This window comes from Temnothorax curvispinosus, unplaced genomic scaffold (assembly GCF_003070985.1).
Source record: "Temnothorax curvispinosus isolate PA1 unplaced genomic scaffold, ASM307098v1 QBEX01010286.1, whole genome shotgun sequence".
Classification (NCBI taxonomy): Eukaryota; Metazoa; Arthropoda; class Insecta; order Hymenoptera; family Formicidae; genus Temnothorax; species Temnothorax curvispinosus.
The window spans coordinates 83,309-107,746 of record NW_020220066.1 but is presented as its reverse complement, the minus strand read 5'-3'; the positions used below and the strand labels follow the sequence as shown (position 1 = coordinate 107,746).

Genomic DNA, 24,438 nt, shown 5'->3' with positions numbered 1-24,438 from the left:
GCATCACCGAAAACCGCGCGTGTAAATCTCCAGACAAATTTGTCTCGACAGGCTAAGAGTCTAGCGAGATTTCGTTCGCCGATACAACATTTTACACTCGCCACATCCGAGCGCTTTATTTCGCGGGGATAGACGGTAACTAGACGCGTCATAAACGCATCTGCACCTTATCCTACCTTTCGTCTTAATCCGTTTTAATCCATCCTGTTATAATTCGAGTTTAATTAAATGTTAAATCATAAAGAAAGCCTCTAAGAAGCTTTTAATATTTTATTAAAATGCTTAAGATTTTGCAAACGTGTTATTAAAGTAAAATTTAAATGTTCTCTTTTATTCATTCTTTTTTATTACTTTTACATATAATTCTTAAATGCAAATGCCAATATAAATAATAACGATCAACCATGTACATTTTATATGTCTTTGTTTAAAATTCTTCGTTTCTAAGATTAAATAAATATCGAGAACCGATTCACGCACAGACATTGCTGTCTATGCATATTAAGCGTTTCGTAAATTACTCATTCCCGTTGAATATTATTGGTCAGTGTACCCGGCATCTAATCCCGCATCGCTGATCACGACGCCGAAGCCAATAAAGCATCGTAATCAAAAGCTTCGTCTCGAACTTCCCCGTCGCAGTCCGGCGGTGCATTCTTCGCTCCGCCAACGGAACCGGCGTCAGCTATTCCTTTAACGTATACCAGACACACGCGTATACGCACATGTACACGCGCTCGCGCACCACCCGCTTCCAAGGGGAGAAAGACGACGGGGTTGGAAACACGACAGTGGGGTAACGATTGCATCCGCGGATGGCTCTGATGCAATCTGTGTGCAAAGCGGTCTAAAGTTGCAACTCCTACGTCGGAGGGCCGTGGGTGGGGTACCGTCGCCGAACAGGGAGAAGGGAAAAGGAAGCAGGGAGCAAAAGGGGTTTCGAGGGGGGTTTTCGTGCGCCGCGAGTGGAAGAAGGACCGCACGCCCTAGGTAGCGTCTCAGGACGAGAGGGTTGGCGCGGGGGTTAACGTTATCGGGCGCGGTGTGGCCCTTGGCAGGGTGGTTTGCCAGGGTCGACAAAGCACCGGATGGTAAAGCCCTGTTCCCTGGGCGTGTACGCCACGAGCTTGCGGGCGGAGCTTGAGCGGCACGCCTACTACAGAGCTTTCGTGTCGAACCACGAAGACCGGCGCGCGTTCGTCCTACGTCCAGGACGGTGTAGCCCCCACCTTGGGTGCCCTCTCTCGCCGGGCTCTCTCTCTCTCTCTCTCTCTCTTTCCATCCGGAGCTTTTTCGAGGTAAGGACAAGCCTCGCCACCTTACGACCGGCACACGGACGTCTCACACTTCCGCGCGCGGGTACGCGCGTTTATCCGAGGTGTGCAGGGAGGCGGACTGGAGAGAGAAGGGAGAAAACGGTGAAGGAGAAACGCGCGGACGAGGCGGGCTGGCTCGCTACGAGAAAAGCCGGGTTTTCTCCGAGAGGGGCGATAAAGGAGAACAGCGGGAGAGGGAGAGGACTAAGAAGCGCAGGAGAGGGACAACTAAGGCGAGAGTAACGTATGCCCGGAGCTAATTTGCCGGAGCTTACCCGGGAAATTACGAGCATCTCACGCGATGCATCCGAATATCCTCGCCGTCCAATGGACGACGGTCCCGGTGATACTCGGCTAGAATTAAAGGAAGCTCGCTCGAAAGCCCCGGACTTTGAACTGCAACGACGTGACTTTCGACGTGGAGGAGTGTTTATCTTTAAGAAAGCTTAACGTTTCAAATGCATCTACGTATATCAATCGCTGCATACAAATTCATTGCGGATTCGTGCGTTGTCTGTTCACTGAATATTTCAGACACGGTTTACTGGTAAGAATCAAATGTTATCTTTAAATATTTCCCATTTTTCGAATTTAACAAGAAATTATTTCAAAATTTATGGAATATTTAGAAATTTAATGACATAATTAAATCGTAAACACCTTACTATTTTTACTACTATTTTTAAGGTATCTTGCGTTTTGATAATTTAAGTAATTTTATCGTGTTGAATTTAAATACTTTATTGATTACAAATACCGAAGAGACTTCTTCCGAGTTACCAACACGAAGATCCAGCCATTGCACATCTTGTACATCGACATTTGCCACAAGATACATTCACGTCTCGGCAAAATAATGCGCGTCACTGCACAGGAAATATCTCATGATACTTTCTATAGTGGCATTAAAGAATGTCGCGTTTATACTTTGCTAAGAGACATTCATAGACACTTCATTTAACAACTGAAAAATTGGGAGACCCGAAATCATGTTTATATTGATTATCTACGCTGCGATTAATATATTATTATAACATGAAAGAATCAATAAGATGAATCCGATTTCTTATCAACGTTAAATTTGTCATGCTGTTATTATTGCTGATAACAAAGCCTTATGAGGATTATCTATTGCTTGTATTATTTATGCAAGTTGCGACTTCGATAATTCGAAACCTGTATAAGTAACCTACGTACGTAAATATAATTTTTCTCTAGAAAATAATAAAATAAAATAAAGAAATTTACAACTGACGAGAAAGTGAGATATTGATTTCTCAGAGATTTCTTATTACATGAATCTGCACGTATACATAGGTATATATTAGAATGCATATACCAAACAATTAACACATCCCTGTAAGAAGTTTGTTCCATCATCGATTGTATCAGCAAATAATTTCAGTAGAAAGATAAGCTACTGAGACAAAAGACAATTAGTATTAAAATAATATATAATCTTTTGAATCTCCTATCTAACACTTTAAACATTCTACTCTCAATAAAGCCAAGGATATCATAAAACTGGAAGTATAAATTAATAAAATTAATAAGTAATTCTTTTTAATATAAGATATAGATAGAATAATATGAGATACAACTTGTACAATATATCGAGTAGTCTAAATAATTTACATCGCGATTATTTATCCCGCAATTCCACACACTCGCGTTCGCGGTTCTACTTTTTTTCGATTGATTAGCCCGCGGGACCGCAATAAAATGAACTTCCTTCTCGAATTTCAATTTCATAGCCCGCGGGCGGCGCCGCTGTATACTACAGAGGCTTGCAATAATAAGCGCAATGATAAAGAGACGTCGACATTTCGTACGGCAAACTGTGGGGTAAGATACGTACTCTCTCGCCCGTCGAGGTAGTACGCCCGCGATATCTGTCGCGCTGAATCTGCGCCGAGCATGTGGTCTCGCGGCGTTAAGATACAAATTGAAAACCATTTAGCAAATCTCCCCGTCATTCGAAGTGTTAATAAATTCAGGTTTACGAGGGTCGGAGGGTTATGGTACGTTATGGATCCGCGCGCGAGGAGAGACGCGGCGCGCGCGACGCGATGCTTTAACTTGCATAAAAGCCACCGCGCGTATATACATATACGCTCACTATACATGGCGCGAGAAGGGAATCCCCGCGGAATATTTCGAGGCATCGGAACGGATCTTTTTATCGCTCGATCGAGCGGAAGCTCGCGCGCGGAATATACACGGCTGTGCAATTTGCTGAACCGAAGGTAACGTGTGCGCGAACGTTAATAAAGAGCGCGATGGAGAGAGATAAAAATTCAAAGTAAGGATAGGCGTGTTTTATACATTGCGTCTGCGTTACGTTATTTATATCCCGCTCTAGCGAATCGATGGAATGCGCGGTGAGGTAGGAAAAATTGCGATAAAAATGGAAACGTAGATGAAAATTATATGCAATGCGCGAATTTTTCGATTTTTTTGTAAGGTCGAGTGGAGCTAATATTGCGTGTGATGCAATATGATATTTTTGAATTATAAAATTCGTCGATTATTATATATAATTACGATTATATCCGTTGATTAATAAACATCTCAAAATTGCGACATTAATTCTAGATATTTTACCGAACTCTTATTTTGTTACCAATTTTCCGCGTCAAATCTACTGATACAAGATGAAAATGGTAACAAAAATGTATGCGTTGTTTTTTAAAACAATAATATTCAGCCTGTTCTAACTTTCTATAGATAAAATGTTTCTGCGAAAAAATGCTAGATTATTCATGACGGAAGACAGACGAAAATTTACGCAAATGCTGGCGCATGATGCGCTCTTTCCCCGGAAAAGTCGATCAGCTCGCAATCAGCTTTCCGGCCAGCCGACTGCTTTCCAGCCGGGACCGCGAACGATACAGAATTTAATACAGCTTCAACGTTCAATAAACTCCGGCTGCGGCCGCGCACGTGTGTGCTGTACTACACGTCGCATCGTGTCACCGCTAAATTCTAACTCATCGTAGGAGACTTGTACGCCGTAATCCCCCAACTACTGCCTCGGCGCGAGTCCTTTGAGGGTGAAAACGTTACCCGGGAGCAAAGGGAGGGCCGGCCGCGCGAGAGCGAGACGGAGAAGAAGGCTATCGAGGCACGGTCGTAGTTTGCGGGAAATCTGTACATATAATATGATGTAATGGGAAAGAGGAGATTTCAGTTGGTACAAGAGGAGAAGGAGGAGGCCCGAATGGAGAGGGGCGGGGGTGAGCCAGAGGATACTGGGCGAGGGAGGTATTATCTGCACGATGCGATGGGGACATGTATATAAGCGAGCGCACGAGAGGAAAGCCAAGAGGAGAACGACGAAAGGATAGACGAGAGCGAGTCAAAGGCAAATATGAGGTTTGGAAATTTGGATTAGGACCTTCGGTACGAGGAGAGAACGCGGGGCTGGTCCGTCAATGTCCCTTTTATAGAGTCCTCGCGGAGCGATCAGACACACGTGTGCGTGTGTGGACGTTGCGAATAAGGACTCTCCACATGGCGACCGACATCAAGCTGCTTAGACAACAACCGGGACTCGGGTTAACTCGCGAGGATTGCCCGAATCGTGTATTACGCTAACCGACCGTGAATTGCCGGCGAGACAGATACTTATTCGGTGAATTTAAATTATGCCGAGCTCGAAAATATTGAATCGTGGAGTTTTAAATTATAATCGAGAAAGTTATTCCCAGAATCGCGCGATAACGTAAATTTAAAACATAATAATCAGGCCTAGCGATTACAACTTTCGCTATTGATGGAAATTGTTAAAGTTCTAATTTGAACATAAAATTGAAATTATCAATAGATAGAAGCTCGAGAGATGAGTGTATAATTAAATAATAATTCTTATGCCAGGAATTTTGAATTCTTAGTCATAAAAAATACTGCTGTCTCTCTTTCTGTCTCTTCATATATATTACTATTTTACAACTATAACTTGCAGAATTTATAACATTATGATAATGGAAAATGTGTATGAAAATTGTAATAAATTATTCATTTTATATCTTATCTGTAAAAGTAGTAATATAATTTACAATTGTAACTGAACGCAGTTAAACCTGATAAATATAAAATTCTAAAATCTAAGTTAATTAATATTTTTAAAAAGGAGAAATTTGCCCCGTAACAAAAACATTAAGCCTGGCATACGTGGTATTCCGATCTCCGAATTCATCAGAAAGAGTGAGACTTGCGACAAAAAGCGTGCAAAGGGGCGAATAAATTGCTCCAAGAATACTTCTGGAAAACGTGACGATCGTTTATCTCCGGAGTAATTCAAATTCGAAAAGATAATGTGTCGGCACTACACCGCAGATATATATACCTTCTCGCTCGCGTAGTTACGCAAGTTGAAGCAGCCACCCTCAGTCTTCTCACCCCTTTCAGCCCGCCTGGACGTAAGGCGTTGTAGACGTGGCTTCGCGCGCGCGCCCCTATACACCACTCGACAGTGGGATGCGTTATATATCACGGGAGAAAACTTCCAGCATAGATAACCTACTTGAGGAGTTAGCCCGCGTACATGCAAATTTCTGAATTATTATGCCGCGCCGAGTACATTATGCGAGCAGCTACCGCCTTCCCCGCCGCGCCGCCTCACTCCAACCCATCTCCTTCTACCCCCATTTTGCGCCGGCTCTCGACGAGATGCTGCAGTTATCTGTTCCGCCCGCCTATCCTCGCCAATTGCACTTTGCAATTAATCTCCGATACCGCGCGTGCGACAGAATAAGGAGATGGTGCCGGGGGGACCGGCAAACTTCGAGTCGGAAGTTGGCGAACGCAGCTTACGTCGTTACCCCGCGATGCCCGCGAAGTCAATTTCGAAAGAAAATATCGTTAGTCGAGGGAAAAAACCGCTAAATTCAGTAAATAAATAATTTAACTTATAAGTGTAGTTATACAAACGTAGTAATTGAAACAACTAATATTATAGGAAAATTATAATAATTATTTTAAATGCTCGGCAGAATAAGCATTAATTTCCATAAAAATTAGCGTAAACCTATACTGCTCAAGTTATGTCACATTAATATTTAAATTTATTACTAAAGTGTAAATATCAGCGCGATATATCAATTAACCGCTCATCAACCGCTACATACGAACAAAGTTCGCTATACCTATCTCTCTCTCACACTTTGTCCTCGGATATATAACTTAATTATAATATTATAGAACGACGAGGTGTATCTCGCGAAGAGGGGAAAAATCTGTTCAGTCGGAGTTAATCGAATTCGCCGGACAGTTTCCAACGTCCGTAATGCAGAAGGGCGCATCGCTCGCGATCGGAGGGCGCATTTGAGAAAAAGTTGAACGCGAAGGCACTAAGCAGCTCGGAAGAAAAGACTCTTCCGCGTCACACTTTCTCCGATTAATTGCGTTAATTGTCTCGGGGGCAATATCAGGTAGCAATTAAGGCTGCGACGGCTAATTAAGTTCGAAGCGGAGACATCGGTCCGAGCACTAACTCCCACCCTGCTGTAACCCTTCGCCCCTTTGTCCTTCTATCTACCTACGTGTCGTTCTATCGCTCCTCGTCGCTCGCGATAGCGCACAAAGCTGCGGACTAACTGAATTTTCTTGAGCAGTCAGGCGTCCATCAAAGATCCTGGCGATGGAAGGGCCTCTCGTAAGGGCCCTCGGAAGGGCATATCGTAACCCGCTCGCATCCTTTCCGCGACAATTAGGCAGGGCCGTAATCGATTCTTCGTAGACTACACGCGAGTCTGGTACTTGATCGACTTTGATGAAAAAGAAAAGGTGGCAAAGGTGCGACGGCTAATTAATTCGAGAAACACGGTACCAAATGTGAAACGTTCTTTCTCAAAAACAAGCCAATCTGCTGCGAATACCGATAGTGACGTTTACATAATGTTTCGAGTGGTTGTCATTCCGAGTAATATGACATCAAAAGACTTTAATGCAATTGTTCGAGGCGCGCGTTGCGAGACGGACGTTGCGTGGACGAAAAAGGGCAGGAAAGTGGACAGAGAGGAAAAGGACGGGCGACGCTCATCGGCGGGCCGTAGGATCGGCCCTGGGTATCCACCTCACCTATAGCTAAACGCATCTAGTCTGTATACTGGGTGTACGCGATAAGTAATTCACTTAGACCTCTATTGAGTTAACCCTTGCTTCTGCCGTACCTCCATTTAGCCTCTCTGAAACCCGCTGTTCCGGCGGTACTCCCATCCCCGCCTCCCCTCCCCTCCTGGCTCATGTCTTCCGTCGTTGGGTGATATTAAAATCATCGAGGAGGACACGCGTATACTTTGTACACCCCTTGTACACCGGTGCGGATGCAGCGAGCGATCGCGTCGCATCGGTGTCGGCAATTGAAGCGGAAAAACTCATCGTGCTGCCACGATTAGAAACTTATCTATAAATGATAAAAAAGTCACATTCCAATTAATTAAAAACAAGAAGTATGGGAACTTTAGATCATATAATTAATTTTAAGCCATTATATTTCATGTATAAATCGTTAATATGACAAGTTCGCGCAATGAAAATTTGTATGACTTAAAGTTTTTATGATCGTAGATAACAGAATATTTTTTCACAACTAACAATTTTTTAAATAAAACAATATTATTTTCTAATAACTATATTTTTATTGGTTGTCACGTCTGATTATTAGAATTTGTAGTTTGTAGATCGTGAAACTTTTGCACGTTGACGGCCCCATTGGATGAAGCGAGCAATTGATATCCGCTCGATTACATAGAGAGGCACAGACAGACAGACGTAGAGGAAAAGGTCAGAGTGGAGAGGGGCAAAAGGTCAGGTCATATTGCGGATAGGCAAAGTAAGTATCTACCTCGTGGAAACGTCGGCGTAAGACCACTTAGAGCAAGGGTTCGTCTCTTTGGGAAAGCTTATGGTGGGCCCTCAAAGTGGCCATTACCAGCCGATGGTTGGCTCGTAGATGGTCAGTAAAATCGACGGCTAGCTCTTCCACGCCTCCCTCGCCGTCGCGCCCCCCCCGCCCTCGTTCCGCGCTCTTACTCACTTCCGGTTAGCATTTCTCGGCGAACTTGTCCAATTAGGTGTGTCAAGGGGTATCGAATAATTATTATAGCGGTTTACTGCGGCGGTCACATCTTCTAGTGCTCGATTGATATTCCGGAAATTGTCTATTTTCTCCATTTTTGACAAGAGTTTCGCTTTAACGCAATAAATATGCGCAAGATTAGAATCAACGTGTGCAGCGTGGAACAAATATTTTATTATAAATTATTTTATCCTAACCCCGAATCTTGATTCACCTCGTCGCCGCACTTTCGAGATGCGCAGACTGATTTCCTAAACAGTCTTTCGAATCCGTTCCGTGACAGTTTCGCGAGATGCGAGATGTTCAATGGGCAACGCGTGTCACTTCTGTCATAGGGTCTAGGTCACAACTCCGTTAACATACGCGAAGGGTTTGATAATTGACCTGTTACCTACCTGTATATGCGAACATTTGACAGTTACTCGATAGTTCTCGCCCGCTACTAACGTCCTTCCGGTAAGCCTCCGGGTGTTACAGTTGCTTCGTAGTCGTCGCAGTAATAATGTCCTAGTCGTCTGGCTCTGTCATTGTTGTCAGAGTTTTGATACTATTGTAAAATTGATGTCGTGGAATTACACCGCCGTCCGTTCGTTTGTACAATTCGATGTAACTTTACGTACATGTTGAATTAATAACGTTTGATGTAAACGAATAACTATGACAATTATCTACAATCTACATCTTTAAAATAAATATTCAGCGTATTTAGTAATTAAGTATAACTGAGAAAAACAAGGGGCTAAATCAATCTGACATAAAAATTACATTGTGAGCTATCTTCTATATACATTGCAATAAAAAATATTAATTTATACAACGTGTAGAGGCTACCTTATTTCGAGAATTTATCGTAGCTTCTTCATTCATCTGCTTTCAATTACGAAACCTCAGAGAAATATCGAAATAAGCAAAATTAATGCTGCGGGCTCATCGGGCTCGAGTTTTAAAAAGACGTCCCTTAACGAGGAAGGGTATCGTTCGCCTCGCAACAGGACACGTTTAAAGAATTAAAGTATCTAATGCGAAAGAAAGGTCTTCGAAGCCGCCGTTTGAAAGCGAAGCATTGTCTGCTTAAGCCTGGCATTCAGTGATCTTTCTCTCTCTCTTTCTCCGCGGCGCGACCTGTCTCTCCTCCTTCTCGGATATAAATTGCGAAAGATAGGATAGAACTGGGGATGGTACGGGGTGGAGAGGGAGAAATAAGAAATTAAGAGAGAGTCTTAGGAGAGAATAAAGCTAAGAATTAAGGCGGCGTAGAGAGGCTCGGAGGAGAGGAAAGTAGGAACGACGGAGAAAGAAAGACGTACGCGGACGAAGAAGAGAGAACGAAATGAACTGAAACCACTGCCGGCGCGCTCGCTTTGGGGCTTAAGTCCTCCGAGGGATTCTTACTCGCGCGTCATTTAACAAAACAATTAGAAGTTAACCCCTTCCTGTGCGTCCGTCCATTCTTTTCTTACGAATCTACGTCCCAAAACTAAGAAGATTTTTAACTTGCCGGCACTGTTTTTATTTGGCGCAAACTTACGTTCCTTCGATTTTCGATTGATAAACGGTATACGTCGCATTTTTCGCGCAGTTAATCTGCGGAGTGCGTGGTGCAACATAAGGAGTTTTGGAGCAATATGATAAAGTTTTACGTGAACTTCACGTGAACAGTTTGAGGCGGTAATATGCTAAGTTATACGGAGTTAAACTTTATGCGAACACCGAGAGGAGCCGTGCGTTATTAATGAGATACAGTAGTCCTTTTCCTAGTTTTGGGATTTAATTTTAGGCGTACTATCTTTAAAATCGACATGAAAAATTTTAATTAAACCTGATCTCCTCGAAAATTAGGCGCAATACAAATTCTTTTTCAAATAGCAATACGATATAATTATAAAATGTATCAATAAATAAACAATTTGTTGATACTGAATGTAAATCTTGCCATTAAGGATTCATGTGCTTAAAGATAAATAAATTCAACAGATCAAAAAGCTTCTCGGAATATCAATTAGTAGTAAACAAAAAAAACTTTTTTTTTACTGACAAATGTCTGCGCCAGTCTGCGCTGAGTTTCGCTTCTTTCAAATAGATAAATAAAAGTGTAGCAACGTAAAGACATCCGGCTCCGCTACCTCTCTCGCTGCGTGAGACCGCACGAATGGAAACCACCCTCGATCTCATCGCAGGCGGTCTCGTCATCCCCTTCCCCCCTCCCTTCGCCGGTTCCCGTTCATCCTTCCCGCTCGTCTTCGAGAACCGCGCTGAGCGTCGAAGAGACAAAATAAATATGCCATCCATGCTTCCCTGTCACGGCCACCGTGAAATGTGCATAATCCTCAAACGAAGACGCGAAAGGAGGTTCGAGATCGGGGCGGAAGACCGAGGAATCTTCGGAAGGGTGGAAGTGGGCGAAAAGATTTCTACCAATTATCGACGGCGCGCCTTTTGATCTGCGTACACCACCGCGACGCGTATGTTGATTCTTAAAACTCTTATTTCTATTTGAAAAACCCGCAAGAGAAGCAAACTCCGACTGCCTACCCCATCCACGCAATTTTTTCCTCCTCCTACCGCTGCACTTTCGATTCGCGGCTGATATTTTGCCGAAGAGTGGTTATTTTCAAAGCAAAGAAAAGACGCTGGTATGCCACAGCGTAAAATCCCCCGAAAAGTCCTTTCACATTTATCTCTTTATTTTTTTATTTTACACGTTTTTAGATATTACAAAAAAAATGAAGAATTCTGTTACGGATTTATTGGTAATATCGATGCTTTTGTGTATTTTTTATTCTTGACTTCTAATTCTTTAATCTTGTCCTTTTAGATTAGACTTTATTCCGATTTTCTCTCGATTGTTTATTATGCTAAATATTTGTAATTGTGTGTGGGTGTAATGTGTAAATATATGTAAATGTCCATAGTATATTGAGCTTAGGTCCGTGGGTTTGCTAAGCCTAAATAACTACGTGGATCAGTCATCCCTGTGGGCAGAATTAGTAATAACTCTTTGTTTAAAAAAAGATTAATTAATCCCGATTTTTTTAAAAGAAAAATATTTGAATGTTTATCAAATGTATATATCAAAAATGTATATATCAAAATTTTTTAATAATAATAATAGTATATGTATAATGGTATACTTAAAATGAGTAATTTCTTTATCACAATATGACAATATCTTCTGTAAATTGTCTTATAAAGATATCTTCATAAAACTAAGTAAAATAATTAACTATTGAGTTCGGCAAATAGATTCGAAACGACTTTGCACTTATACAATCGATAAAATAATGATCAGAGCTAATAATTAATACAGCTCGCGGGAATCGTGTTTTTGCACGACTTCTGTTAATAATTAAAATAAATTCGCATGGAAATCTTAGAAGTCGTAAAAGCGATCGCAAGTCGGAAAGCGACGCGAAAGGAACGATTCATCAAGATCTGCGATTCATAAAAGACTTCTAATCCCGAATCGCGACGGCGCTTTGCAACGAGGGGGCAGGGTAGGGGTCGCGACAACTTCGAGTGGCCATTGTAATGTTAAGCGCCCATCCCCCGTTTCCACCCTCCGTTCTTCTTACGACCAGGTCTGTTATCTCGACGACGCTTCCACGGAAACATCCACCCGCTCCTCATTTTCCGGAAAACGAGAGACTAAAACAATGACCGAAGAAACGTAAAGATCGCGCTATTGTTATTGCGGTTATTAGCGAATGAATAATTCGCGAAAACCCATTATCGTCTATTAAGGTCGAATTATTGTTGGCGGTATTCCGCGCGGCCGCAACTTAGTCTTCTTACAAACGTAATTAGTAATAATCCTATTGAAGAATAACCAGGTATGCAATTGCAAAAGTCGAAATTCGATCATTACTGTTCGAGTGGTGGAGCATAAGCTTGTTGATCAAAGATTTTCGTTAAAATTTTAACATTAAAGCAATTGATTTTGATGTAATATTTTATTAATACTAAATGGGTCAAGAATAGCAATGCAATATGCATATTATACTTACTAATTTTTTTTTTATTTTTTTATAAGAGAGTATATAAGTAATAAAAATGTAGCTAATTACATACATATTTACATAAAATTCTTTGTAGTTTATTTATTTTAATCCGATTGCAAAAAAAAATCTTTTATTTTTATTTCAATAAGCTCAAATGGTAGACGAACTATTCTATTGATGACAGCCACTTGTTCCCGAGGAACGCATATCGCGGTAGATCGAGCGAAGGGCTCGAAGTCAATGAAGAGGAGACAAACCCTACGCGACGGACTGTTCATGCGAAAGCCACCGGGCTTTTTAATCGATGTCACCCCGTCCGTCCGTCTGGTCCAGATTAATTTCATCATGAATGTTAGCCCAACACTCGAGATCCAACCGCGAGCAAACACCCTCCACGCACTCTATTAACAGTTTAAAGCGTATTACAGTCGCATCGTTGGGCAGCGCTTCGCACGCACGATCAACACCAACGAGCCATGATTCGCTCGGGAAAATGATGGCTTTACCCGTTCAAAGAAAATTCGTATGGAAATATTTGCGTGTTCAAGTTGATCTATTTGACCGTTCGTAGCCCAGTTGACATCGATATTATTTTGGCGAATTTGAACGGCATAGGCAGAAATATAACTTGTATGCGATTGTTACAAATAGACAGAAGTGTCTTTTTTTATAACATCTGTATTTAATAAAATATTATAGATTATTAAAGAGAACTTAGTTTTTATTTAACAAAAATGAATAACATAATTTTGAAAAGAGTAGTAAAATAAAAAAGTACAGCAGCGAGAGGATTCTATATTCGAATGACGTATATAAATATCAAGTTTTTTGTCGTCGCATTGCTTCAAATTTGATAGAAATAATTTGCGCTCGTTTAATCGACGCTTTTGAAAAAAACGGTATATTACTAATTTGGTCGCTCAACATTAGTAGAATAAATCAGAACCGAGTCAGACCGAGAGCAGACAGAGCGAGCGAGATGGAGTAAACGGAGATAGACAAAGGCATCGAGAGACAAGGAGAAAAATACGAGGCGAAATCCCTTCTACCTTCGCCTTTTTCGGTGGAGAAATAAAACTGTTGTATCTACTAATAAAGGCGGAGTCTTACTTTTAAAAGCGCGCACTTCGCTCTCCTTCTCTCTCCGTCCCTCTCATTCTCTCTTTCTTCTTCTTCGTCCTGCGTTAAAATAGGAGGGATTAGTTCCTATGGTAGCGCTGGGGCTTAAGCATTGATGAGGTTTTTAAATGGGTTCTCCTTTGACGGTGGTAAGAGAACGCGAAAGGCGAGTAGGGGTGGCTACGACAACCAGGCCGGAGAGGCGGGCGGGCGAACGATATTTACCAGGAGATTAAAAAATCGAGGGAAAAATTAAGTGTTACGGGGGCACGCCCCTGTTCTGGACTTAATTCTACGTAATCCTCTGCTAAGATCGCCGAACCTTCCTCCCCCTCGTGCAACCTCGTCACCCCTTTCCACGCTCTTCCGCTTCAAGTAAGGTCGATCGAGATTTTCATTCTCCCTCCACGTAAGGATATGCTCTTTGTCGCTTGCTAATCATTCAGGATTACGTTTGTGTAAGAAAATGAAAGGGTTTCTCGATGAATGCGCTAGCTGTTATCTGAAAGTTAAGTAAAACGGCTGGATCTTGGTTCTCTGGTACGAAAAGAGTTCTATTTCATGCTTACGCGGTCTTGGTCGATAAGCAAAAACCGAACATCCTCGCTGGTGAAACTGAGCGAAATAAAGTTTCGACCAACTGATACGAAATATACCTTGCGAAAGGACTTTTTCCCAGCCGATCGCCCTCAAATAATAATGAAACTTAATTACATGAGACCAAGTTGATATGTTGGCGGTACAAATATTTAGAGGGCGAGCGCACGGCGGTCGCGAAGCGATGTTATTAGTAAATTAACTGACATCAAAGAAAATGCGAGCGCTGGTCACTTACTCCACTAATGGAAAGCCTGCATCCTCCTGCAAGAGATATATATACATACACATATATATATTTTTTTCGTATAGACATTTATATATATCTATATAAATATTATATCTATATACAAATACTCTAATTCCATATATATATTTATAATGCATTTATATACCTATTTGTAAAAAACTTTGTGCAAATTTCACAAGCTGTTCTTATCGCTCTTCTGTTAAATTACACGCATTTCAGCAATAAATTATTGCAGCATATTCGTGTAAATGTTTATATATCTACGATTTTAATGAAGCATCCAATATAATACGAGATGTAATAATATGCGTTTACATTTTCTTAGAATATTTAGTTAAAATATTTAATTAAAAATATTTCATTAAAATATTTAATTCAAAATTTACTATAAATGATTTAAATATTGAAAGCAAATTAAATATTAAGTAAATGTAAAAATTTATTAAATTTTATTATTTTACTGTATTAATGTCCAGAATTAATGTCCACTTTTATTATTTCACTTGAATATTTAATGTCCTTGAGTTTAAATCCAGAACGAGCAGTTCTGCTTCTACTTTCGTCCTACTTGTTTATTCAATATTATTAATCTTAACGCAATCGTTTCTCAGATCCACGTTGTTGTCGTTGATGAATGAACGTTTTAATGATCGTCAGTAAGTAGAAATCCCGAAGATTGTCTGGGAGGAATGTTTAAGGGGATAACACGCGTTTTTTCTGATGGAAAGCCGAAGGATCTACACGTATCGGTTCCTCTCCGTCTCATCTCTAAGACCGGCTCCGCTTCACCGGGCGGCCGTTGCGGAGGGTCTTAAGGGTGATTTTTTCTCGTTCCTCGGCCTCGCGCCGGACTAAATTTCGCGCGTTAAGCCCTTGGTGTAATCCTGCCCTTAATATTCAAAAACGTGATCGCCCTACCAAGAGTGCCGGAACTGGTTCGTAGCTTGCCCGACGCAGACGCCACCTCGACGGGGTGGGAGCTTTTCATATGCTAATTGGCATTCGTCATTTTCTTATGGCGCCGACTTAAGTGTGCTTAAGGCTGCTAACTCCTTTTCCCGGCGTTAGAGAGCTGGCTATGCCTCGCGCGGCGTCCTCGTAATTGGACCTCTCGCGATTCGACTCGCGCTCACATGCCAGGCGAACACGAAATTCGTCATTCTCGTAATCGAGAACTATCACCTTGGCAAGAATGATGAGATAAAATCTCTTATCGCTAAGCTTTCTCGACAGCTTTCGTGTTTTATTTCAATAGTGCGCACATATTATTTATTACGGAAGAAACAAAATTACATGATTTTAATCAATTAGAAATTTTGCTAGCAATCTTTTAGAATAAATTATAAAAATAAAGTCTAATTGTCAATTAATTACGATTGCATGCGCACTAAATCGTTAAATATGCCGAAATATCACATGGAAATTTTTCGCGATACTTTCCATGTTAATCGGACTTATTGTTATTGTATTTTTTGTCAGAAAAAGTTTTTGTAAAATTATTTGGGAAATGATTGAAATAAAAAAAAAAATAACTCACCGGCCGATGCGCAACAGCGGAGTTGTAAGTTGTAGCCCTGCGATGATCTGTAACATAGAAATATTTTTACATTAAAGCAGTGCAAGTGTCCAAGAAAATAAATAGGTATACTTGAAATACATAATTATTATATCGCGCCCGTTAAATTTCTAAAACGTTTTAACAGATATGTTTGATTTTAAGATGCTAATGCATATTTCCGGGCATTAACTAATATCACGACTGTGCGAATAAGAGAGACGCGATCGATGTTCGCGACGTAATGTCTCTTCTCGCATATGCCGGAGATCGAACTCCGAAATTGCGCAATTGCGCCGGAGTGGAACCTCAAAAGGAGTTCGAGTGGCGGAATCTGCAATGCCATCCGCCACAGGACTGACAGGACAGCAAAATAATAAAGGAATAACAACTACTCACCTCACGGTCGCTCCGCCGTTGCCCGATGCCTCCCAGGCCGCCTTCTCCTCTCCTCGATCCTCCTCCGTACGTTGGTCCATTGTCGCACTCGTCGCACTCACTCACGACGCGACGACGTTCACGAGCGAAAATGCCGAAAATCGACGATATCGTCACTTATGATCGCGCGACACTGAAAGCACGGCACTCCCGGTTTTAATCTCGCGACGCGGCACGTATACTTAATTACACGGCGACGGAAGAATTACGTCGTGGTCGGAGAAACTACGAACGAAACTGTACGATCCACTTGACACATTCCCGCGCGCAGGTAGACGCGACAAGTGAAGCGAAGGTGGCGGAGAGAAATTCGTAAATCGCACCGCCAACTTCACTCGCCAGGAGCAACTGTCGCGAGAATGCGATTACGCGATTTTGATCAACTACATGCAATTAAATCATCGATTTATGAACGATTTATCTATCCTCCACGATCGCCAAATCGTCAAACACGATTAAATATGAGAGTAAATCCGTTAATAGATACTGTCGCTAATTAAACACGTCGCGGCTCGCAGCTTGCGGCGTCACTCGATTCAGGGTCCACTCGTATTCTTTATCCGTGTTCCGAAAACGACGGACGAGGCCACTTCATTCTGAAATCGCGTGACACGACGCGAGCGAGACGCGAATCTAGTTGACGGTTAAGAAAAGCGAAATCAATCGTCCGAAAGAATGTAATAGAAATTAAGTCACTATTATCGAATGCGTAAACCTCGGCATCCGTATATCAATCCGTATATCCGCGAAGCACTACACGAATTAAATGAACATTCGCTGTATCACAGTTTTTCGCAAGCTAAACAATCGGACCCGGCGATGTGTATTTACTCCGCGATATATACGATACGGGACTCACGGGAGCGGGAGCGGGAGCGCGGGAGTAACGACGTCAGAATGGGCCACAGGCGCCGCGGCCGCGGTAAACATGACTAGTGTAGTGGGGACAGTGCGCGGTCTCCGCGGTCGGTTAGTTCGGTATTCCGGGTATACGTATACAAAGCCTACCCCTCTCTATTCCCACTGCTCATGTTACCGCGGCGCCCGCGGCCCGTTCTGGCCGCGTTCAGCAGATACAACTATTGAGTTCGTCTTATCAACACTCTGAGTTGATTGGTTGGTTCTAAAAGTAAGAGCCAATCACGTTCGACTGCTACTCAGCGGCTTGGTCTGCTGAACGCGCCCAATGTTCTGATGTCGTTGCTCGCGGATCGCATCGCGGAGTAATTTATACGAATCGCCCCCCAAGCCCGATTATTCAGATTACAGAAAACTGTGATACACCGAATGTTTATTTAGGTCGGTTCTACAATCAGTCGTATGTCGGAACGTAACCGATGGTCCAATGAGAATAATTCTTTTTCGAAAAAGAAATTATCTCATTGGACCATCGGCTGCGTTCCAACATCTGACACTACGACGAAATAATAATAAATAAGAAACAGTTATAAAAAGTTTAAAAGAATAAAAAATACGAAAAGATAAAATTTTCTAAAAATTTAATACATTTATAATAAAAAATACTTTATTTTTACGCTATAATTAATTGCACATTTAAAAAGAACAGTTGGGAGACGTCACGCCGAATCTAATATTTCTCAATCATTTATTTAGAAATTTTACAATATTAATACTAAATATACACGCGCGCGCGTGTATATGTGTCTGTGTATGTATATGTACGAATATACAGAAAGTACAATATATGTGTCAAATAAGTATAAAATTTGGCGTAATTGATCAATTTGTTAATTTTAACTGATTGCTATCATTACATAATGCTGCTACGTATAAAAACAAAAGATAATTCTTATGTACATGCTTATATAATCGAATTATATGTGATATCAGTGTCAACTTCGATCGTTTACAGCACGAAAGATTTTTTATATTTTTATGTTACGGTTTTCTATTTTAATTAACCGACAGAAAATCTGCAGAATACTTTTAAATTGTGTTAAAGAATGCATTGTATATTCAAAAACATATACGAGAAAGAAGAAGTTCTTATACAATTTTTATAAAGTTCTAATTAAAATTACTGTTGAATCGCAATTAAGCCATGTTAATAACAATAATACATACTCAATGAATTGACAAATCTGCGTTTGCTCGAGAGAATTGGCCTTTTGTCAAATAAATCTTCGAACACAAGCAAATGTTAAATTAAATTTAAGCGTAATTAGCATACGTGTTTAATTCGAATGCCAATAGTATTGTGATAAAGAATGAACGCTGCGTACAATTATCCCTTGTGCACTCATGCGAATAGCACCAACGCCATACTCACACCTCCGCGACACGTCGGTGTCGGTAATGTTATCCCTATCGTGGAGCGTATTACACTCTAACTTTATCGGAAGATATCTCAGCGGCATATCTGTAAGAAGATAACGCGCGTATTCGTCGTCGAATAGTGTGCCGCGCCTGTGCGCCCACGTTGAACGCTTTCGTTTCTTGTCCGCAAGGACAGAGGTGAAAAGACGGAAAACGAGCTTCCCAAGGAGTGAAATTTTACGCGAGATGTTGTCGCCATGTGAACTTACCTCAAAGGTGAATTATTAACACGAAAAAATAACTGTTTTTATCATCAGTGCAAACCTGAATAAACGTAAGTAGACGACTGTGCAACGTAATGTCTCCATATCACAACTTTATTGATTCTTTAAATAATTATCGCGAATAATGTTTTCCTATTATTTAATTGTATTAAAAATTTACGTTCGATATCGCAATTGCTTTTGACGAGGCTTCTACGATTCCACTAACGCCATGACTCACGATGACACATAAAGTCGATATCAGACACAGATATTGCCGTAATGTTCTTCTTAATTTTGATTGCACATGATATTCCAAATTATAACGTAAAATTTATTGAAAGTAGCGGAATATCTTTTTTTACGTCTATTTCCACGGTACTTAACTAAATGAAAAGCTACGTCTGCAGGTGCGCGAGTGAGATTTTAAATATATTTGATCTGGATTAAAAGGCACATATTCCTTTCCAGAAAAATGACGGTCCGTTTCCCGGAAGTAATAAGAAGCGGATCGGAGGTGGAAGGCGGTTTGTCAGGACCGGCCAATCCAATACCCAGCCAATCAATTGATTGCGGTTGCGGACAAATGCAATGCCCGAAACTGGCGAAATTTGCAACGCGGAAACTCTTCGTGGGATTGATTTGTTGGATCGGTGTGGTGCAAACTGCATCATATGCTTATTTTCATGTGACGGGATCCACAATAGCTAGAAGATTTCAAATCGATCCTTATGTAATGGGTGCGTGTATCATAGACAATGTAAAAAGATATTTAACTAAAAGAACTCTTGAAAGAAATTTGCACAATATTATATAAAGATATTTTATGCATGAAATATGCAAACTGCTTTATTAATTGTTATATAAGTCTTTCGCATAAGATTACGCTATTTTTAACATATCACATATGAAAAATTCGGCATCAGTAACTTTCTTCTTTCAAGAATAACTTCGATAATAAAAAAATAATAATTTACAAATCAAAATCTTCAAAATTTTCTCAATATGCAACGTAAAAGCATTGGATATAAATTTAAGATGCTCTTGATGCAAAAATCTTAAGGTACATTATTTCTTAAATAAACTTATCTTTTTCAGATTGGATTCTTGTTGCAGCAGAATTAACACCTGTTTTATTAGGATTGATGGTAGCATATTGGGGCGACAGAATACACAGGGCTTCGTGGATAGGAGCTTTAACCCTTTTACAAAGCGTCTCGTATTTCATTTTGATAATACCCCATTTAACACATCGTGTCCGTGTGATCGAGGAAACACAAAACATCACTCATATGTCATTGTACGCGGGTTAGTGTTCAAAACAATAAAACTCTAAAACAGAATAATTCTAATTTAATACGTTGATGATGCTAGTATTTTTTACATAAAAATTACGTTAGCATTTAATTTATAATAAACAAATAGTAATTTCTTTCGCATTAAGTCTGTATTTTGGATTTCAGATGATAGTCCAGAATTATGCACTGCCAAATCATTGAGGATCATCACAGAGGAGGACGAGCTTTGTTATTTTACTATGACTATCCTAATTCTAGTACTAATCGTAAGCGGGATTGCAAATATCACATACTATGCACTAGGAATTTCTTACTTAGACGATAACACAAAAAGGAAAAACGTGACCGCTTTCATCGGTGTAATAATCGCCGTGAGGATCATCGGGGTTCTTTTTGGGTACTTATTAGGTTGGGGATGCCTTTGGTAAGTACTACAATATGTTTTAATTAATTACGTAATTGTAATTATTATGTTTGCTAACTCTAAGAATTAATTACATTAATTAATGTGATTATAAAACAGACACAGACATGTACATTTATTTTTGAACTTATTAACTCGTGTCCCAGGATAGACGCGGAAGATTTCAGTATTATACAATCATATCAGGATCAAGTCGGAGCGTGGTGGCTTGGATTCCCAATTCTCTCCATATTATTGGTGATTCCTGGCTTGCTGCTTTCGTGGTTCCCAAGAAGACTACCTTCAGAGGTATAGAAACATAAACACGAATTGCTAAATTAATTGAAATTCTATATGATTTTATAATGCAAGCGTTCCGAATTATATTAATCTATCTATTCTTATTATATTACATTTTTTTGTAACAAAAAAAGATCAAAATTTTCAGTTAATATAGTTATACTTATTTTGTCTCAGGTTGTCGAACAAGCTGCAGCTTCACTTCTCGATCGAGCTGCGATACGTAACCGAGCACCCCACCGAACGACCAATAAAAAGGTCGGCAGTCCCAATTTTTGGCCGTCGTTATGCAGATTGATCACTAACAAAATTTTAATATGCAATATTCTGGCGACGGTACTCAGCGCCACGGCTTTTGTAAATTTCATGACGCACGAGGACATCTTCTTAGAGTCCAGATTTCACGTACCTAGACCGACAGGAATGTTCCGTGGATTTAACGATCCTCTGTCTTCCAGGCTAATCATCAGTAAGATTAAGCAATATCTCTATTAAGGCATATAGATAAAAGGAGAAAAAAATTATATCAGCTAAAAAGTCAATTCTTGGAACATGGAGTTATCAATAGCTATTTTTTATACAGACGAAAACAAAAATTCTGTCTTCTTTTAATTAACGCTCTATAAAAGAGATTAAGTGTAAATACTAAATCTCTATAATTTATTTTTTTATTTATGAAAGAAGAATTACGTAACCGGTAAATGGAACATAGTGATTAAATTATTGAGACTTAAAAAATATATATAATTTTCAAGTCACAAGGCGTTATAGAAAGTTAAAATATTACATAAGTAACAGTTAAAATAATTTGTATGTAAAATAAATGCAATATTTACGTTCCATTCTAGCTATTGTGAGACCCGTCCTAATTGGACTGGTCGTAATCATCAGTGGCCTAGTATTAGCCAAGGCAAAACCACGAGCGAGATTTATTGTCGGTTACAGTTTCGTTATCGTGCTTCTGACAATAGCGATTATCATCGCGCTAATCTTTGCCACTTGCGACAAACCACCTGTCGTTTATTTAGAAAAAGGCTCGTAAGTATTCCGATACTTAAATTAACATTTATTGAATAGCATTAATATTAAAAACAAAGAGACAAAACGTAATTAACGTATCTCATTCTGCGACGTTCCGTTTTATTTCGCGGTAATTGCACATACAAGTGAGATTTATTGACTGACGCTTTTGTAGCAACACATTCTTGAAATATTGCAACAAACACTGTGGTTGCTCTAAGGACGCCGATTTCCGACCGATTTGCGACAGCTTGGGAAAGTTCACGTACTATAGCCCTTGCTACGCCGGCTGCTCCGCAATCATTTACCTCGACAACGTGAAGATCTACAGCGGTTGCAGCTGCGTGGAGGACCTGACAGGATGGGGTAATGACCAAGCGAAAGATGGCCCGTGCGATTCGACTAAATGCCAGGCCGCCTGGATGCTTTTTGAGGTAATTACACCTTTCACTCGTTTTGTTTTTAAAGGTGTAATAAGTATATAATTAATTGATTATAATTAGAATTATAATCAATTATAATTAGAATTATAATCAATTATATTTTAATTGTGTTTTATATTATACATAATTAAATTTTGTGATCTAATAATATCTGATGAACAATCGCAGATGAAAAATTTTTTTATCATGTTTCAGTTTGGATCTTTATTGGCGTATGCGTTATTCGCTTCCACTTTCGTAGGAGATGTATTGATCAGTATAAGATCCGTCTACAAGCAAGACAAAGCTATCAGCATAGGCTTCTGGATGATGTGGATCGCAATATTCGTTTTTGCTCTTGGCAAAGTTCTTTACGAATTCGTCACGCGTCAGGCGTGTCAATACTGGGGCAGTCAAAAGATAATTTGTCATTTGCACGATTCCGAAAAACTCGGGGATTACTTGTGTTATTTGACAATATTATTCTTATTACTTTGTCTCTTAGTCAAAATTATTGTTTGGTTTTTCTGCAAAAATTTACAGTTATACGAAGAAGTTGAATTTAAAGATCAAGAAAATGTTGAGGTGCAAGAAATGATCGAACAAGTAACAGCCGAGCAACCCGAAATCTTAAACAACAATAGTAAATATTCTCTAAAAAAAAATATTAAATTTATAATTCTTTCGTTAAATAACTAGAGTTCCTTTTTTATAAAATAAATTCTCTTTTCCGTAAAATTATGGCACTATATAATGCGATGATATTTGCAGATGGTGAAATAAGACAAGTGGCGGCGGTTGTTGAACCAGAAACAAGGATTGTACCAGAGGCAGCAAAACCGGAAGAAAATTCATTGAGAAAAGAAGAAGATACTCAAAAGAGCGCATCTCTGAAGTACGGCCCGTTGGGTCCGGGCGATCGTCGATCGAATTCAAATCCACCAACAAAAAACAATTCGCAATCGACGATCCGAAATCTTGAGTCCGAGGACGAGCTGGACAGTTCGAGCGACGAGAGTAAGAGACGGTCGAGTACACAAGTCGATTACACGCCGCTGGAACTCGATTCCGATGTCGAGAGCGACCTCAGCAGCGTCGGTCCTAGATCAAGAAAGCGCATCTCGAGCAAAGATTACGATCAAACTCACGACGAGAGTGATCGCTCCTCGTCTAAGAACGCGTCCCTTAAACGCCGATTCCCGAATCCCGATCACTACGAGGATCCACGAAGAGGCCGAAATTCCAGATTCAAAAGTCCGAATGGTTATCAGAACGATCCCTTGAAGACAAGCAGCTCCGAGTTGGCGAAGGAGGGTCAAGAGAGCGGCGTGCCCAAACAGGGTGACTTCAACGAAGTTGGCATACCGATAGTGGATCCGTTTTCGGACGGGAAAGGCAACTCGGGCAGTGCTAACACCGCGCACTTGAAGGACGTGAAGTCGCTGATCGATCGATACGAGCAGAACGCGAGTCAGGAAACTCTAGACGAGGATCGGTTATCGGTGAAGTCGACGGAGGGCACGAGAACTCGACCGGAGAGTAAGATGGGTATACCTCTGGTAGCTATGGTTCCCGGTAGGTCATCCTCTCGGGGACAATCTTCTTCAGGTTTTGGCAGCTTGCCAGATGTCTTGCAAGACAACAGTCCTGATCCACATTCGGAGAGACTCGGGACTCCCAGCCCGAAAAATATCGCTAAAGGCAGCAAAGGAGCGCAGCAAACCGATCTTTAGAATTACCATCGGTGTGTCTTACGTGATAGGTGTGACGCACGTCACACGTGAAAACGATGCGTAGTTCTGTAGATATTTATGGAGGAACGAGTAATCCATTAGTCGAATAGAAGCACCGTCACGATAAATTTATATCTGCGAGCGATAAGGAGCTTCGACTACAAAAGTACACAACGCTACAAGACTATCTCTGACATCTGTCGCGTTTGAGATATAAAACCCCCCATTTAACAATTTCATGTTTTGATAAGTGAACAGTAAAATTTGACGTACACTTTCCTTAATTATAAATCGTAATATCAGTTGTTAGCACATAAGTAAGTTGCTCCAATTATCATGCAGAATTGATACCTTGCGATTGATAAAGA

The 24,438-nt window shown here is 40.5% G+C and overlaps 1 protein-coding gene across 1 annotated transcript; it reads left to right on the top strand.

Annotated features, from left to right (window-relative positions):
- The first annotated feature begins 18,773 nt into the window (after positions 1 to 18,773).
- Positions 18,774 to 24,402, top strand: LOC112460011 (solute carrier organic anion transporter family member 1A5-like). Its single transcript, XM_025024416.1, has 10 exons — positions 18,774 to 18,965; positions 19,366 to 19,634; positions 19,993 to 20,202; positions 20,358 to 20,616; positions 20,763 to 20,904; positions 21,073 to 21,364; positions 21,744 to 21,933; positions 22,091 to 22,349; positions 22,554 to 22,980; positions 23,109 to 24,402. The coding sequence occupies exons 2-10, from the start codon at positions 19,370 to 19,372 to the stop codon at positions 24,068 to 24,070; spliced, it is 3,006 nt and encodes a 1,001-aa protein (XP_024880184.1). The 5' UTR covers positions 18,774 to 18,965; positions 19,366 to 19,369; the 3' UTR covers positions 24,071 to 24,402.
- Positions 24,403 to 24,438: the final 36 nt, after the last annotated feature.